Below are 16,029 nucleotides of genomic sequence, written 5' to 3' on the forward strand. Positions count from 1 at the left end.
ATCACAATGTCATCCGCGAACATCATCATCCACGGAGATTCCTGCCTGATCTCGTCCATCACCACTGCAAACAAGAAAGGGTTCAGAGCCGATCCTTGATGTAATCCCACCTCCACCTTGAACCCATCTGTCATTCCAACCACACACCTCACCACTGTCACACCTCCCTCATGCATGTCCTGCACCACTCCTACATACTTCTCTGCACCTCCCGACTTCCTCATACAATACCACACCTCCTCTCTCGGCACCCTGTCATATGCTTTCTCTAAATGTAACTCCTTCTGGGTCCTTCTTAGGACAGAGGCAGATACTGTTTCACAACACTGTATGTCTGTCTCTTTATGTTGTACTTGTGTGCTCATATAAATAATATGAATATACTGGTGATTGTTTTGATTATCAATAAATCTTTGGATTACCAGTAAGGTTAATCAAACCGTCAGGTGAAAACAAACTTTTTAGCAAATATAAAAAATGTTTTCTAATTCTTAATAGATCAAATAAAGATGGCTAAAGAAATTAAACCAGCTAGTAAGCTAGTTGGCCAACATAAATGCTGCTGGTTCACTGGTTTTAGCACCTAGTTTGTTTTCACACATTTCTCACGTCAGGCTGATGTGCTACAAAGCCAGGTTTAGTGTTGATTACCAGAAGATGACCAGATGATGACTGGTTTTAGTGTTGATGGCCAGATGAAGACTGGTTTTAGTGTTGATGACCAGATGATGACTGGTTTTAGTGTTGATGACCAGATGATGACTGGTTTTAGTGTTGATGGCCAGATGATGACTGGTTTTAGTGTTGATGACCATATGATGACTGGTTTTAGTGTTGATGACCAGATGATGACTGGTTTTAGTGTTGATGGGCAGACGATGACTGGTTTTAGTGTTGATGACCACATGATGACTTTGGTGTTGATGACCAGATGATGACTGGTTTTAGTGTTGATGGCCAGATGATGACTGGTTTTAGTGTTGATGGCCAGATGAAGACTGGTTTTAGTGTTGATGGCCAGATGAAGACTGGTTTTAGTGTTGATGGCCAGATGAAGACCGGTTTTAGTGTTGATGACCAGATGATGACTGGTTTTAGTGTTGATGACCAGATGATGACTGGTTTTAGTGTTGATGGCCAGATGAAGACTGGTTTTAGTGTTGATGACCAGATGATGACTGGTTTTAGTGTTGATGACCAGATGATGACTGGTTTTAGTGTTGATGACCAGATGATGACTGGTTTTAGTGTTGATGGCCAGATGATGACTGGTTTTAGTGTTGATGACCAGATGAAGACTGGTTTTAGTGTTGATGACCAGATGAAGACTGGTTTTAGTGTTGATGACCAGATGAAGACTGGTTTTAGTGTTGATGGCCAGATGATGACTGGTTTTAGTGTTGATGGCCAGATGATGACTGGTTTTAGTGTTGATGACCAGATGAAGACTGGTTTTAGTGTTGATGACCAGATGAAGACTGGTTTTAGTGTTGATGGCCAGATGATGACTGGTTTTAGTGTTGATGGGCAGATGAAGACTGGTTTTAGTGTTGATGGGCAGATGAAGACTGGTTTTAGTGTTGATGACCAGATGATGACTGGTTTTAGTGTTGATGACCAGATGATGACTGGTTTTAGTGTTGATGACCAGATGATGACTGGTTTTAGTGTTGATGGCCAGATGATGACTGGTTTTAGTGTTGATGGCCAGATGATGACTGGTTTTAGTGTTGATGGGCAGATGATGACTGGTTTTAGTGTTGATGACCAGATGATGACTGGTTTTAGTGTTGATGACCAGATGATGACTGGTTTTAGTGTTGATGACCAGATGAAGACTGGTTTTAGTGTTGATGACCAGATGATGACTGGTTTTAGTGTTGATGACCAGATGATGACTGGTTTTAGTGTTGATGACCAGATGAAGACTGGTTTTAGTGTTGATGACCAGATGATGACTGGTTTTAGTGTTGATGACCAGATGAAGACTGGTTTTAGTGTTGATGACCAGATGATGACTGGTTTTAGTGTTGATGATGACTGGTTTTAGTGTTGATGGCCAGATGATGACTGGTTTTAGTGTTGATGGGCAGATGATGACTGGTTTTAGTGTTGATGACCAGATGATGACTGGTTTTAGTGTTGATGACCACATGATGACTGGTTTTAGTGTTGATGGCGAGATGATGACTGGTTTTAGTGTTGATGACCAGATGATGACTGGTTTTAGTGTTGATGACCAGATGATGACTGGTTTTAGTGTTGATGGGCAGATGAAGACTGGTTTTAGTGTTGATGACCAGATGATGACTGGTTTTAGTGTTGATGACCAGATGATGACTGGTTTTAGTGTTGATGACCAGATGATGACTGGTTTTAGTGTTGATGGCCAGATGATGACTGGTTTTAGTGTTGATGGCCAGATGATGACTGGTTTTAGTGTTGATGGGCAGATGAAGACTGGTTTTAGTGTTGATGACCAGATGAAGACTGGTTTTAGTGTTGATGGCCAGATGATGACTGGTTTTAGTGTTGATGACCAGATGATGACTGGTTTTAGTGTTGATGACCAGATGAGGACTGGTTTTAGTGTTGATGGGCAGATGAAGACTGGTTTTAGTGCTGATGGGCAGATGAAGACTGGTTTTAGTGTTGATGACCAGATGATGACTGGTTTTAGTGTTGATGACCAGATGATGACTGGTTTTAGTGTTGATGGCCAGATGATGACTGGTTTTAGTGTTGATGACCAGATGATGACTGGTTTTAGTGTTGATGACAAGATGATGACTGGTTTTAGTGTTGATGACCAGATGAAGACTGGTTTTAGTGTTGATGACCAGATGATGACTGGTTTTAGTGTTGATGACCAGATGATGACTGGTTTTAGTGTTGATGACCAGATGATGACTGGTTTAAGTGTTGATGACCAGATGATGACTTTGGTGTTGATGACCACATGACTGGTTTTAGTGATGATGGCCAGATGATGACTGGTTTTAGTGTTGATGGCCAGATGAAGACTGGTTTTAGTGTTGATGGGCAGATGAAGACTGGTTTTAGTGTTGATGACCAGATGATGACTGGTTTTAGTGTTGATGGGCAGATGAAGACCGGTTTTAGTGTTGATGACCAGATGAAGACTGGTTTTAGTGTTGATGGCCAGATGAAGACTGGTTTTAGTGTTGATGGCCAGATGATGTCTGGTTTTAGTGTTGATGACCAGATGATGACTTTGGTGTTGATGACCACATGACTGGTTTTAGTGTTGATGGCCAGATGATGACTGGTTTTAGTGTTGATGGGCAGATGATGACTGGTTTTAGTGTTGATGGCCAGATGAAGACTGGTTTTAGTGTTGATGGGCAGATGAAGACTGGTTTTAGTGTTGATGGCCAGATGATGACTGGTTTTAGTGTTGATGGCCAGATGATGACTGGTTTTAGTGTTGATGACCAGATGATGACTGGTTTTAGTGTTGATGGGCAGATGAAGACTGGTTTTAGTGTTGATGACCAGATGAAGACTGGTTTTAGTGTTGATGGCCAGATGATGACTGGTTTTAGTGTTGATGACCAGATGATGACTGGTTTTAGTGTTGATGGCCAGATGATGACTGGTTTTAGTGTTGATGGCCAGATGATGACTGGTTTTAGTGTTGATGACCAGATGAAGACTGGTTTTAGTGTTGATGGCCAGATGAAGACTGGTTTTAGTGTTGATGACCAGATGATGACTGGTTTAAGTGTTGATGACCAGATGACTGGTTTTAGTGTTGATGACCAGATGAAGACTGGTTTTAGTGTTGATGGCCAGATGAAGACTGGTTTTAGTGTTGATGGCCAGATGAAGACTGGTTTTAGTGTTGATGGCCAGATGATGTCTGGTTTTAGTGTTGATGACCAGATGATGACTTTGGTGTTGATGACCACATGACTGGTTTTAGTGTTGATGGCCAGATGATGACTGGTTTTAGTGTTGATGGGCAGATGATGACTGGTTTTAGTGTTGATGGCCAGATGAAGACTGGTTTTAGTGTTGATGGGCAGATGAAGACTGGTTTTAGTGTTGATGGCCAGATGATGACTGGTTTTAGTGTTGATGGCCAGATGATGACTGGTTTTAGTGTTGATGACCAGATGATGACTGGTTTTAGTGTTGATGGGCAGATGAAGACTGGTTTTAGTGTTGATGACCAGATGAAGACTGGTTTTAGTGTTGATGGCCAGATGATGACTGGTTTTAGTGTTGATGACCAGATGATGACTGGTTTTAGTGTTGATGGCCAGATGATGACTGGTTTTAGTGTTGATGGCCAGATGATGACTGGTTTTAGTGTTGATGACCAGATGAAGACTGGTTTTAGTGTTGATGGCCAGATGAAGACTGGTTTTAGTGTTGATGACCAGATGATGACTGGTTTAAGTGTTGATGACCAGATGATGACTTTGGTGTTGATGACCACATGACTGGTTTTAGTGATGATGGCCAGATGATGACTGGTTTTAGTGTTGATGGGCAGATGATGACTGGTTTTAGTGTTGATGGCCAGATGAAGACTGGTTTTAGTGTTGATGGGCAGATGAAGACTGGTTTTAGTGTTGATGGCCAGATGAAGACTGGTTTTAGTGTTGATGGCCAGATGATGACTGGTTTTAGTGTTGATGACCAGATGATGACTGGTTTTAGTGTTGATGACCACATGACTGGTTTTAGTGATGATGACCACATGACTGGTTTTAGTGTTGATGGCCAGATGATGACTGGTTTTAGTGTTGATGACCACATGACTGGTTTTAGTGTTGATGGCCAGATGATGACTGGTTTTAGTGTTGATGACCACATGACTGGTTTTAGTGATGATGGCCAGATGATGACTGGTTTTAGTGTTGATGGGCAGATGATGACTGGTTTTAGTGTTGATGACCAGATGATGACTGGTTTTAGTGTTGATGGCCAGATGAAGACTGGTTTTAGTGTTGATGGGCAGATGATGACTGGTTTTAGTGTTGATGGCCAGATGATGACTGGTTTTAGTGTTGATGGCCAGATGAAGACTGGTTTTAGTGTTGATGACCAGATGATGACTGGTTTAAGTGTTGATGACCAGATGATGACTGGTTTTAGTGTTGATGGCCAGATGATGACTGGTTTTAGTGTTGATGGCCAGATGATGACTGGTTTTAGTGTTGATGGCCAGATGATGACTGGTTTTAGTGTTGATGGCCAGATGAAGACTGGTTTTAGTGTTGATGGCCAGATGATGACTGGTTTTAGTGTTGATGACCAGATGATGACTGGTTTTAGTGTTGATGACCAGATGATGACTGGTTTAAGTGTTGATGACCAGATGATGACTGGTTTTAGTGTTGATGACCAGATGATGACTGGTTTTAGTGTTGATGGCCAGATGATGACTGGTTTAAGTGTTGATGACCAGATGAAGACTGGTTTTAGTGTTGATGGCCAGATGAGGACTGGTTTGTTGGTTGGGTTCAGTTGTATTTTGCTGGTGTGACCTCAGTGTCCATCATATGAACGTCTTTCCCTGCAGGTGTTTCACAGCATGACTGCTCATTACCAACCGGTGATCCACCATGACCCTGACTAACACATATCCCCCCTTTCTCTCTCTCTGTCTGTGTGTGTGTCTCTCTCTCTCTGTCTGTTGATCTCTCTCTCTCTGTCTCTCTCTGTCTGTCTCTCTCGGTCTGTGTCTCTGTCTGTTGCTGTCTCTCTCTCTCTCTCTGTCTCTCTCTCACTCTGCCTGTCTGTCTGTCTGTGTCTCTGTCTGTGTGTGTCTCTCTCTCACTCTGTCTGTCTTTCTCTGTGTGTGTATCTCTCTGTCTTTGTCTGTCTGTCTGTCTGTCTGTCTGTGTTTGTCTGTCTCTGTCTCTTTTTGTGTCTCTCTGTCTGGGTGTCTCTCTCTCCAGGCTGAGTTGGAGGCCTTTGAGAAACGTCAGAGGGGCAGGAGGGGTAAGAAGAGAGGGAGAAGAGAGGAGGTGGAGGAGGAGGGGGGGAGGTGGGAGAGGTACAGGACATGGCTCCTCGTATCGCTCTGTGGAGCTCTGCTGGCCTCCACTGCCTACTACCTCCTCCAGCTGTCCTAACACACACACACACACACACACACACACACACACACACACACACACACACACACACACACACGCGCTCATGTCATGTCATGTCATGTCATGTCACATTGCATTTATCTACCATATGTCCAGAACACACAGCTGTCGGTACTGGTCCAGATGTGTATATGACGTGGATATTGATAAATCCACTAAGGCAGCAGAGAGCAGAATGAGGTGGTAGACCTTTACCCCAGTGTGTTCTGTCCTCCATGTCTAGATGAGCTCTAGCTCTGTTCTGTTCTGTATGCTCTGTTCTGTTCTGTATGTTCTGTTCTGTATGCTCTGTTCTGTATGTTCTGTTCTGTATGTTCTGTTCTGTTTGCTCTGTTCCGTTCTGTATGTTCTGTTCTGTATGTTCTGTTCTGTATGTTCTGTTCTGTTTGCTCTGTTCTGTTCTGTATGTTCTGTTCTGTATGTTCTGTTCTGTTTGTTCTGTTCTGTATGTTCTGTTCTGTATGTTCTGTTCTGTTTGTTCTGTTCTGTATGTTCTGTTCTGTATGCTCTGTTCTGTATGCTCTGTTCTGTTTGCTCTGTTCTGTATGTTCTGTTCTGTATGCTCTGTTCTGTATGTTCTGTTCTGTATGTTCTGTTCTGTTTGCTCTGTTCTGTATGTTCTGTTCTGTTCTGTATGCTCTGTTCTGTATGTGTGTGTGTGGATTGTTTTGTCTGCTCTGGTTCTGATGTGGACCATTCTGAATTTATCTGGTATCATTGAAAAACACCCTCATCTGGGTTGTGCTGGAGCCGTCAGTCCTTCCATCCAGCTGGTTCAGACGAAGAGCAGAAGGTGGACTTCACGGCTGTGAAGACCGGAACGCCGACAGGATGGATGGACTGTCGGATGAAAACCACGGGGCTGCTGGGAAACATGTCACACGTTTCTCACCCGAGGCCGAGGAGTGACTTGGCTGTGATGCTGCAGATGTTCTGTGTCTCGCTCCATGTTCTGGTCATCTTACATAACCGAGAATAAACGAGTGAACGTTGAGGACGAGTGGTGTCGTCTCTTCTTTACAGCAGGTTGTGTTTCCTGTTCTGGGGAAGCTGCTCCTGTCGCTTCACTTCTGATGCTGGAGGCACCACGGATAAAAAACCAAGCTCACCTCCTCTTCCTCCCTCTCTCTCTCTCTTCCTCCCTCTTCTTTCTATCTCTCTCCTCCCTCTTCTGTCCCTCCTGTCCCTCTTTTCTCTATCTCTTTCCCTCCCCCTCTTCTGTCCCTCCTGTCCCTCTTCTCTCTCCTCTCTCCTCCGCTTCTCTCCCTCTCCTCTCGTCTTCTGTGTCCTCTCCCTCTTCTCTGTCTTCCTCCCCTCGCTCTTCTCTTTATCGCTCTCTTTCTCTCCTCTCGATCTCGCTCTCCCTCCCCCTCTCCTCTCCCTTTCTTCCTCTTTCTCCCTCCCCCTCTTATCAATCTCTCTCCTCTTCTCTCTCCCCCTCTCTCTCCTCTCTCCCTCTTCTCTCCCCTCTCTCTTCTCTCCCCCTCCTCTCTCTCTCCTCTCGCTCTCCCTCTCTTCTCTCCCTCTTCTCTCTCCCTCCCCCTCTTATCAATCTCTCTCCCCCTCTCTCTCCTCTCTCCCTCTTCTCTCCCCTCTCTCTTCTCTCCCCCTCCTCTCTCTCTCCTCTCGCTCCCCCTCTCTCCCTCTCTTCTCTCCCTCTTCTCTCTCCCTCCCCCTTATCAATCCTCTCTCTCCCCTCTTCTCTCGCTCCCTCTTCTCTCACCCCTCTCTTTCCTCCCTCTTCTCTGTCTCTCCCTCTCTCCCTCTTCTCTCCTTTGTCTGTTGCCTTCTCTCTCTTCTCACACACACACACACACAAGCATACATACGTACACACACACAGCTGCTGTGTTTTGGTCGGAGGAGTCCGGGTCCATGTCGGGTTTTGGTTGGAGGAGTCTGGATCCATGCCGGGTCTTGGTTGGAGGAGTCGGGGGTCCATGTCGGGTCTTAGTTGGAGGAGTCGGGGGTCCATGTCGGGTCTTGGTTGGAAGAGTCGGGGGTCCATGTCGGGTCTTGGTTGGAGGAGTCGGGGGTCCATGTCGGGTCTTGGTTGGAGGAGTCGGGGGTCCATGTCGGGTCTTGGTTGGAGGAGTCGGGGGTCCATGTCGGGTCTTGGTTGGAGGAGTCGGGGGTCCATGTCGGGTCTTGGTTGGAGGAGTCGGGGGGGTCCATGTCGGGTCTTGGTTGGAGGAGTCGGGGGGGTCCATGTCGGGTTTTGGTTGGAGGAGTCGGGGATCCATGTCGGGTCGTGGTTGGAGGAGTCGGGGGTCCATGTCGGGTCTTCGTCCCTGCTGTGGAATCAAACAAACATACGAGTCTCTGACCCGCTGTGTGCGCGCGGGCGTGTTTCCACTAATTGTTTTTCTGTGGATTAAGGGGGATGCACGGGACAGCGGGAGGCCAATGTCCCGGCATGCACCAGGCCTGTAATTACTATTATGAGGCTCGCTGCCTGCTACTTCCTGTTCCCAGAAAACGGGTCCGAGTGTCGCACTTTTTGTTAATGACCGGCCGGTTTCAAATCGCACGTGTGTGCGCGCGGGCGTGCGGGCGCGAGCAGGGTGCAGTGCGCGCGCGAGCGGAAGAATGGAGGGCTTGGGTTTCATGTTCTGATCACGTTCAGAAAACTCGAGGACATTTTTGAGCGTGCGCGTGCGCGCGTGACACAGGTGCGTAAACGCTCGCGCGGGTGAGGCTGAAGTGTGTGACGGACGTAACGGACACAGACGGACGGAGCGTTTAAGAAGGGGGTGGAGCTTCAGTCGCGTGGGAACCCAGCGGACTTCCTCGCAGCGCGAGCCTCAACGGACAGTCGCTTTACCGGGAGACACCGACATGGTCGCGAGACGGCGGTGAGGTCATGTTGTCCAACCGGCGCGAGCTCGAGGACGCACCGGAAACATGCCCGCATGTCACATTCAGCAGCACGGTAAGACGGTTCGTACGAGTAAATACACCTGTCTCTCTCTCTCTGTCTGTCTCTCTGTCTCTCTCTGTCTCTCTGTCTGTCTGTGTCTCTGTCTGTCTCTCTTACTGTGTGTCTGTCTCTGTCTGTGTGTCTGTCTCTCTGTCTGTCTGTGTCTCTGTCTGTCTCTCTTACTGTGTGTCTGTCTCTGTCTGTGTGTCTGTCTCTCTGTCTGTGTGTCTGTCTTTATGTCTGTTTCTGTCTCTCTGTCTGTTTCTGTCTCTCTGTCTGTCTGTGTCTCTGTCTGTCTCTCTTACTGTGTGTCTGTCTCTGTCTGTGTCTCTGTCTGTCTCTCTGTCTGTGTGTCTGTCTTTATGTCTGTTTCTGTCTCTGTCTGTCTCTCTGTCTGTTTCTGTCTGTCTGTCTCTGTCTGTCTCTGTCTCACTGTGTCTGTGTGTCTGTCTTTATGTCTGTCTCTGTGTCTGTCTGTCCTCATTCGTTCGTCGTTCCTTAGTTGTCTGTCGTTTGTTTTGGATCTTGTCTCCGTCTTCAGGTTGCGAGTTCTCAGATGTTTTAAATGAAGTTCGTCTCGTTAGACGAGATCGGTCCTTCATGACGAAGGTGCTGCAGCCTCTCAGGTCATGCGGTTTAAACTTCCATCCCGCAGCGCTGTGAAGGTGTCTACACGGTGACTACCTGTTGACTGTGAAGGTGTCTACACGGTGTCTACCTGTTGACTGTGAAGGTGTCTACACGGTGTCTACCTGTTGACTGTGAAGGTGTCTACACGGTGACTACCTGTTGACTGTGAAGGTGTCTACACGGTGACTACCTGTTGACTGTGAAGGTGTCTACACGGTGACTACCTGTTGACTGTGAAGGTGTCTACATGGTGTCTACCTGTTGACTGTGAAGGTGTCTACATGGTGTCTACCTGTTGACTGTGAAGGTGTCTACACGGTGACTACCTGTTGACTGTGAAGGTGTCTACACGGTGACTACCTGTTGACTGTGAAGGTGTCTACACGGTGACTACCTGTTGACTGTGAAGGTGTCTACACGGTGCCTACCTGTTGACTGTGAAGGTGTCTACATGGTGCCTACCTGTTGACTGTGAAGGTGTCTACATGGTGACTACCTGTTGACTGTGAAGGTGTCTACACGGTGACTACCTGTTGACTGTGAAGGTGTCTACATGGTGACTACCTGTTGACTGTGAAGGTGTCTACACGGTGCCTACCTGTTGACTGTGAAGGTGTCTACATGGTGCCTACCTGTTGACTGTGAAGGTGTCTACATGGTGCCTACCTGTTGACTGTGAAGGTGTCTACATGTTGACTGTGAAGGTGTCTACATGGTGACTACCTGTTGACTGTGAAGGTGTCTACACGGTGCCTACCTGTTGACTGTGAAGGTGTCTACATGGTGCCTACCTGTTGACTGTGAAGGTGTCTACATGGTGTCTACCTGTTGACTGTGAAGGTGCCTACCTGTTGACTGTGAAGGTGCCTACACGGTGACTACCTGTTGACTGTGAACCTAGAACATTATCCTAACCGTTCTTCTGCAGAAAAATCAACATATCTGCCTTCTCCGGCAGGAGTCATGATCTCTCCTGACTTATAGTGTCCCCGGCTATTAGCCTAGCTAACTCCGTATCTATGGCTTATATATTTGTAGCTAAACAATTAGCTAAGCACGTATATCTTATTTATTGGCCTATTCGTAACAATTCGTTATTAGCCTAGCTAACTCTGTATCTATGGCTTATATATTTGTAGCTAAACAATTAGCTAAGCAATTATATTTTATTTATTGGCCTATTCGTAATAATTCGTTATTAGCCTAGCTAACTCCGTATCTATGGCTTATATATTTGTAGCTAAACAATTAGCTAAGCAATTTTATTTATTGGCCTATTCGTAATAATTCGTTATTAGCCTAGCTAACTCCGTATCTATGGCTCATACAGCTTACCTGCAGTGGACGTGGATGGAACACTACGAGCAAAGCAGTGGAAAACGCCGCATTTCTGCAGATTAATACCATGTTTCGACAAAAGATGTTTCGACAGATTGCTTGTATTGCCTCCCTTACTGGCAAATGATTTGTTGCACTTGTGGCAACGAGCGTTGTTGTCATCGACTTTTGAAAAATATACCCAAACTTTTGAGCGTTTAGTTCTCTCCGCCATGATGAGCCCTTGAGCAGAGCTGTCTGTGTGTGTGTGAGAGAGTGTGTGGAGCACAGCACAGCCCCGCCCCTCGCGCAGTAAGAGAGAGAGACAGAGAGATGGAGAAAACGGCGAACAAGATTATGTTCGCGACGTTTAAATTCCTCGAAAAACACAATTGCCACAATATAAATCTCACTCCATGATTTCTCGAGTACCTACCGACTACCGATAGCAGAACCGAAAACGTCGGATCTTAAAAATGCTCTGGTTTTTACTAATTTAGAACCGGTTCCCGTTTAGAACCGGGTTTCGGGGGGCATCCCTAGTGTCTACCTGTTGACTGTGAAGGTGTCTACACGTTGACTGTGAAGGTGTCTACATGGTGTCTACCTGTTGACTGTGAAGGTGCCTACATGGTGTCTACCTGTTGACTGTGAAGGTGTCTACACGTTGACTGTGAAGGTGCCTACATGGTGTCTACCTGTTGACTGTGAAGGTGTCTACACGTTGACTGTGAAGGTGTCTACACGTTGACTGTGAAGGTGTCTACACGTTGACTGTGAAGGTGTCTACATGTTGACTGTGAAGGTGTCTACATGGTGTCTACCTGTTGACTGTGAAGGTGTCTACATGGTGTCTACCTGTTGACTGTGAAGGTGTCTACATGGTGTCTACCTGTTGACTGTGAAGGTGTCTACATGGTGTCTTCCTGTTGACTGTGAAGGTGTCTACACGTTGACTGTGAAGGTGTCTACATGGTGTCTACCTGTTGACTGTGAAGGTGTCTACATGGTGTCTACCTGTTGACTGTGAAGGTGTCTACACGTTGACTGTGAAGGTGTCTACACGTTGACTGTGAAGGTGTCTACACGTTGACTGTGAAGGTGTCTACATGTTGACTGTGAAGGTGTCTACCTGTTGACTGTGAAGGTGTCTACATGGTGTCTACCTGTTGACTGTGAAGGTGTCTACCTGTTGACTGTGAAGGTGCCTACATGGTGTCTACCTGTTGACTGTGAAGGGGCCTACATGGTGTCTACCTGTTGACTGTGAAGGGGCCTACATGGTGTCTACCTGTTGACTGCGAAGGTGCCTACATGGTGTCTACCTGTTGACTGTGAAGGTGTCTACATGGTGACTGAAGGTGTCTACATGGTGACTGTGAAGGTGTCTACATGGTGTCTACATGTTGACTGTGAAGGTGTCTACATGGTGTCTACCTGTTGACTGTGAAGGTGTCTACATGGTGTCTACCTGTTGACTGTGAAGGTGCCTACATGGTGTCTACCTGTTGACTGTGAAGGTGCCTACATGGTGTCTACCTGTTGACTGTGAAGGTGCCTACATGGTGTCTACCTGTTGACTGTGAGGGTGCCTACAAGGTGTCTACCTGTTGACTGTGAAGGTGTCTACATGATGTCTACCTGTTGACTGTGAAGGTGCCTACATGGTGTCTACCTGTTGACTGTGAAGGTGCCTACATGGTGTCTACCTGTTGACTGTGAAGGTGTCTACATGTTGTCTACCTGTTGACTGTGAAGGTGTCTACATGGTGTCTACCTGTTGACTGTGAAGGTGTCTACATGGTGTCTACCTGTTGACTGTGAAGGTGTCTACATGGTGTCTACCTGTTGACTGTGAAGGTGCCTACATGGTGTCTACCTGTTGACTGTGAAGGTGCCTACATGGTGTCTACCTGTTGACTGTGAAGGTGCCTACATGGTGTCTACCTGTTGACTGTGAGGGTGCCTACAAGGTGTCTACCTGTTGACTGTGAAGGTGTCTACATGATGTCTACCTGTTGACTGTGAAGGTGCCTACATGGTGTCTACCTGTTGACTGTGAAGGTGCCTACATGGTGTCTACCTGTTGACTGTGAAGGTGTCTACATGTTGTCTACCTGTTGACTGTGAAGGTGTCTACATGGTGTCTACCTGTTGACTGTGAAGGTGTCTACATGGTGTCTACCTGTTGACTGTGAAGGTGTCTACATGGTGTCTACCTGTTGACTGTGAAGGTGTCTACATGGTGACTGAAGGTGTCTACATGGTGACTGTGAAGGTGTCTACATGGTGTCTACCTGTTGACTGTGAAGGTGCCTACATGGTGTCTACCTGTTGACTGTGAAGGTGTCTACATGGTGTCTACCTGTTGACTGTGAAGGTGTCTACATGGTGTCTACCTGTTGACTGTGAAGGTGCCTACATGGTGTCTACCTGTTGACTGTGAAGGTGTCTACATGGTGTCTACCTGTTGACTGTGAAGGTGTCTACATGGTGTCTACCTGTTGACTGTGAAGGTGTCTACATGGTGTCTACCTGTTGACTGTGAAGGTGTCTACCTGTTGACTGTGAAGGTGTCTACATGGTGTCTACCTGTTGACTGTGAAGGTGTCTACATGGTGTCTACCTGTTGACTGTGAAGGTGTCTACCTGTTGACTGTGAAGGTGTCTACATGTTGACTGTGAAGGTGTCTACATGGTGTCTACCTGTTGACTGTGAAGGTGCCTACATGGTGTCTACCTGTTGACTGTGAAGGTGTCTACATGTTGACTGTGAAGGTGTCTACATGTTGACTATGACGGTGTCTACATGGTGTCTACCTGTTGACTTTGAAGGTGCCTACATGGTGTCTACCTGTTGACTGTGAAGGTGTCTACATGGTGTCTACCTGTTGACTGTGAAGGTGTCTACATGTTGACTGTGAAGGTGCCTATATGGTGTCTACCTGTTGACTGTGAAGGTGTCTACCTGTTGACTGTGAAGGTGTCTATATGGTGTCTACCTGTTGACTGTGAAGGTGTCTACATGGTGTCTACCTGTTGACTGTGAAGGTGTCTACATGTTGACTGTGAAGGTGTCTACATGGTGTCTACCTGTTGACTGTGAAGGTGTCTACATGGTGTCTACATGTTGACTGTGAAGGTGTCTATATGGTGTCTACCTGTCGACTGTGAAGGTGTCTACATGGTGTCTACCTGTTGACTGTGAAGGTGCCTACATGGTGTCTACCTGTTGACTGTGAAGGTGTCTACATGTTGACTGTGAAGGTGTCTACCTGTTGACTGTGAAGGTGCCTACATGGTGACTACCTGTTGACTGTGAAGGTGCCTACATGGTGTCTACCTGTTGACTGTGAAGGTGCCTACATGGTGTCTACCTGTTGACTGTGAAGGTGCCTACATGGTGTCTACCTGTTGACTGTGAAGGTGCCTACATGGTGTCTACCTGTTGACTGTGAAGGTGTCTACATGGTGTCTACCTGTTGACTGTGAAGGTGTCTACATGGTGTCTACCTGTTGACTGTGAAGGTGTCTACATGGTGTCTACACGTTGACTGTGAAGGTGTCTACATGGTGTCTACCTGTTGACTGTGAAGGTGCCTACATGGTGTCTACCTGTTGACTGTGAAGGTGTCTACACGTTGACTGTGAAGGTGTCTACACGTTGACTGTGAAGGTGTCTACATGTTGACTGTGAAGGTGTCTACATGTTGACTGTGAAGGTGTCTACCTGTTGACTGTGAAGGTGTCTACATGGTGTCTACCTGTTGACTGTGAAGGTGCCTACATGGTGTCTACCTGTTGACTGTGAAGGTGCCTACATGGTGTCTACCTGTTGACTGTGAAGGGGCCTACATGGTGTCTACCTGTTGACTGTGAAGGGGCCTACATGGTGTCTACCTGTTGACTGTGAAGGGGCCTACATGGTGTCTACCTGTTGACTGTGAAGGTGCCTACATGGTGTCTACCTGTTGACTGCGAAGGTGCCTACATGGTGTCTACCTGTTGACTGTGAAGGTGTCTACATGGTGACTGAAGGTGTCTACATGGTGACTGTGAAGGTGTCTACATGGTGTCTACATGTTGACTGTGAAGGTGTCTACATGGTGTCTACAAGTTGACTGTGAAGGTGTCTACATGGTGTCTACCTGTTGACTGTGAAGGTGTCTACATGGTGTCTACCTGTTGACTGTGAAGGTGCCTACATGATGTCTACCTGTTGACTGTGAAGGTGCCTACATGGTGTCTACCTGTTGACTGTGAAGGTGCCTACATGGTGTCTACCTGTTGACTGTGAAGGTGTCTACATGGTGTCTACCTGTTGACTGTGAAGGTGTCTACATGGTGTCTACCTGTTGACTGTGAAGGTGTCTACATGGTGTCTACCTGTTGACTGTGAAGGTGCCTACATGGTGTCTACCTGTTGACTGTGAAGGTGTCTACACGGTGTCTACCTGTTGACTGTGAAGGTGTCTACATGGTGTCTACCTGTTGACTGTGAAGGTGTCTACCTGTTGACTGTGAAGGTGTCTACATGTTGACTGTGAAGGTGTCTACATGGTGTCTACCTGTTGACTGTGAAGGTGCCTACATGGTGTCTACCTGTTGACTGTGAAGGTGTCTACATGTTGACTGTGAAGGTGTCTACATGTTGACTATGACGGTGTCTACATGGTGTCTACCTGTTGACTTTGAAGGTGCCTACATGGTGTCTACCTGTTGACTGTGAAGGTGTCTACATGGTGTCTACCTGTTGACTGTGAAGGTGTCTACATGTTGACTGTGAAGGTGCCTATATGGTGTCTACCTGTTGACTGTGAAGGTGTCTACCTGTTGACTGTGAAGGTGTCTATATGGTGTCTACCTGTTGACTGTGAAGGTGTCTACATGGTGTCTACCTGTTGACTGTGAAGGTGTCTACATGTTGACTGTGAAGGTGTCTACATGGTGTCTACCTGTTGACTGTGAAGGTGTCTACATGGTGTCTACATGTTGACTGTGAAGGTGTCTATATGGTGTCTACCTGTC

The 16,029-nt window shown here is 46.6% G+C and overlaps 1 protein-coding gene across 3 annotated transcripts in view; it reads left to right on the top strand.

The window, feature by feature from the left end:
• nfxl1 (nuclear transcription factor, X-box binding-like 1) overlaps window positions 1–7,128 on the top strand; it is a 90,867-nt gene extending 83,739 nt beyond the window's left edge. For all 3 annotated transcript variants that reach the window (XM_056300117.1, XM_056300116.1, XM_056300118.1), the window contains one exon: window positions 5,934–7,128. In XM_056300117.1, the coding sequence (XP_056156092.1) occupies window positions 5,934–6,110 (177 nt within the window). In that variant the 3' untranslated portion in view covers window positions 6,111–7,128. The remainder of the gene's footprint in view (window positions 1–5,933) is intronic.
• The last annotated feature ends 8,901 nt before the right edge of the window (window positions 7,129–16,029 follow it).

The sequence above is a fragment of the Lampris incognitus genome, chromosome 20, assembly GCF_029633865.1.
Source record: "Lampris incognitus isolate fLamInc1 chromosome 20, fLamInc1.hap2, whole genome shotgun sequence".
NCBI lineage: Eukaryota > Metazoa > Chordata > Actinopteri > Lampriformes > Lampridae > Lampris > Lampris incognitus.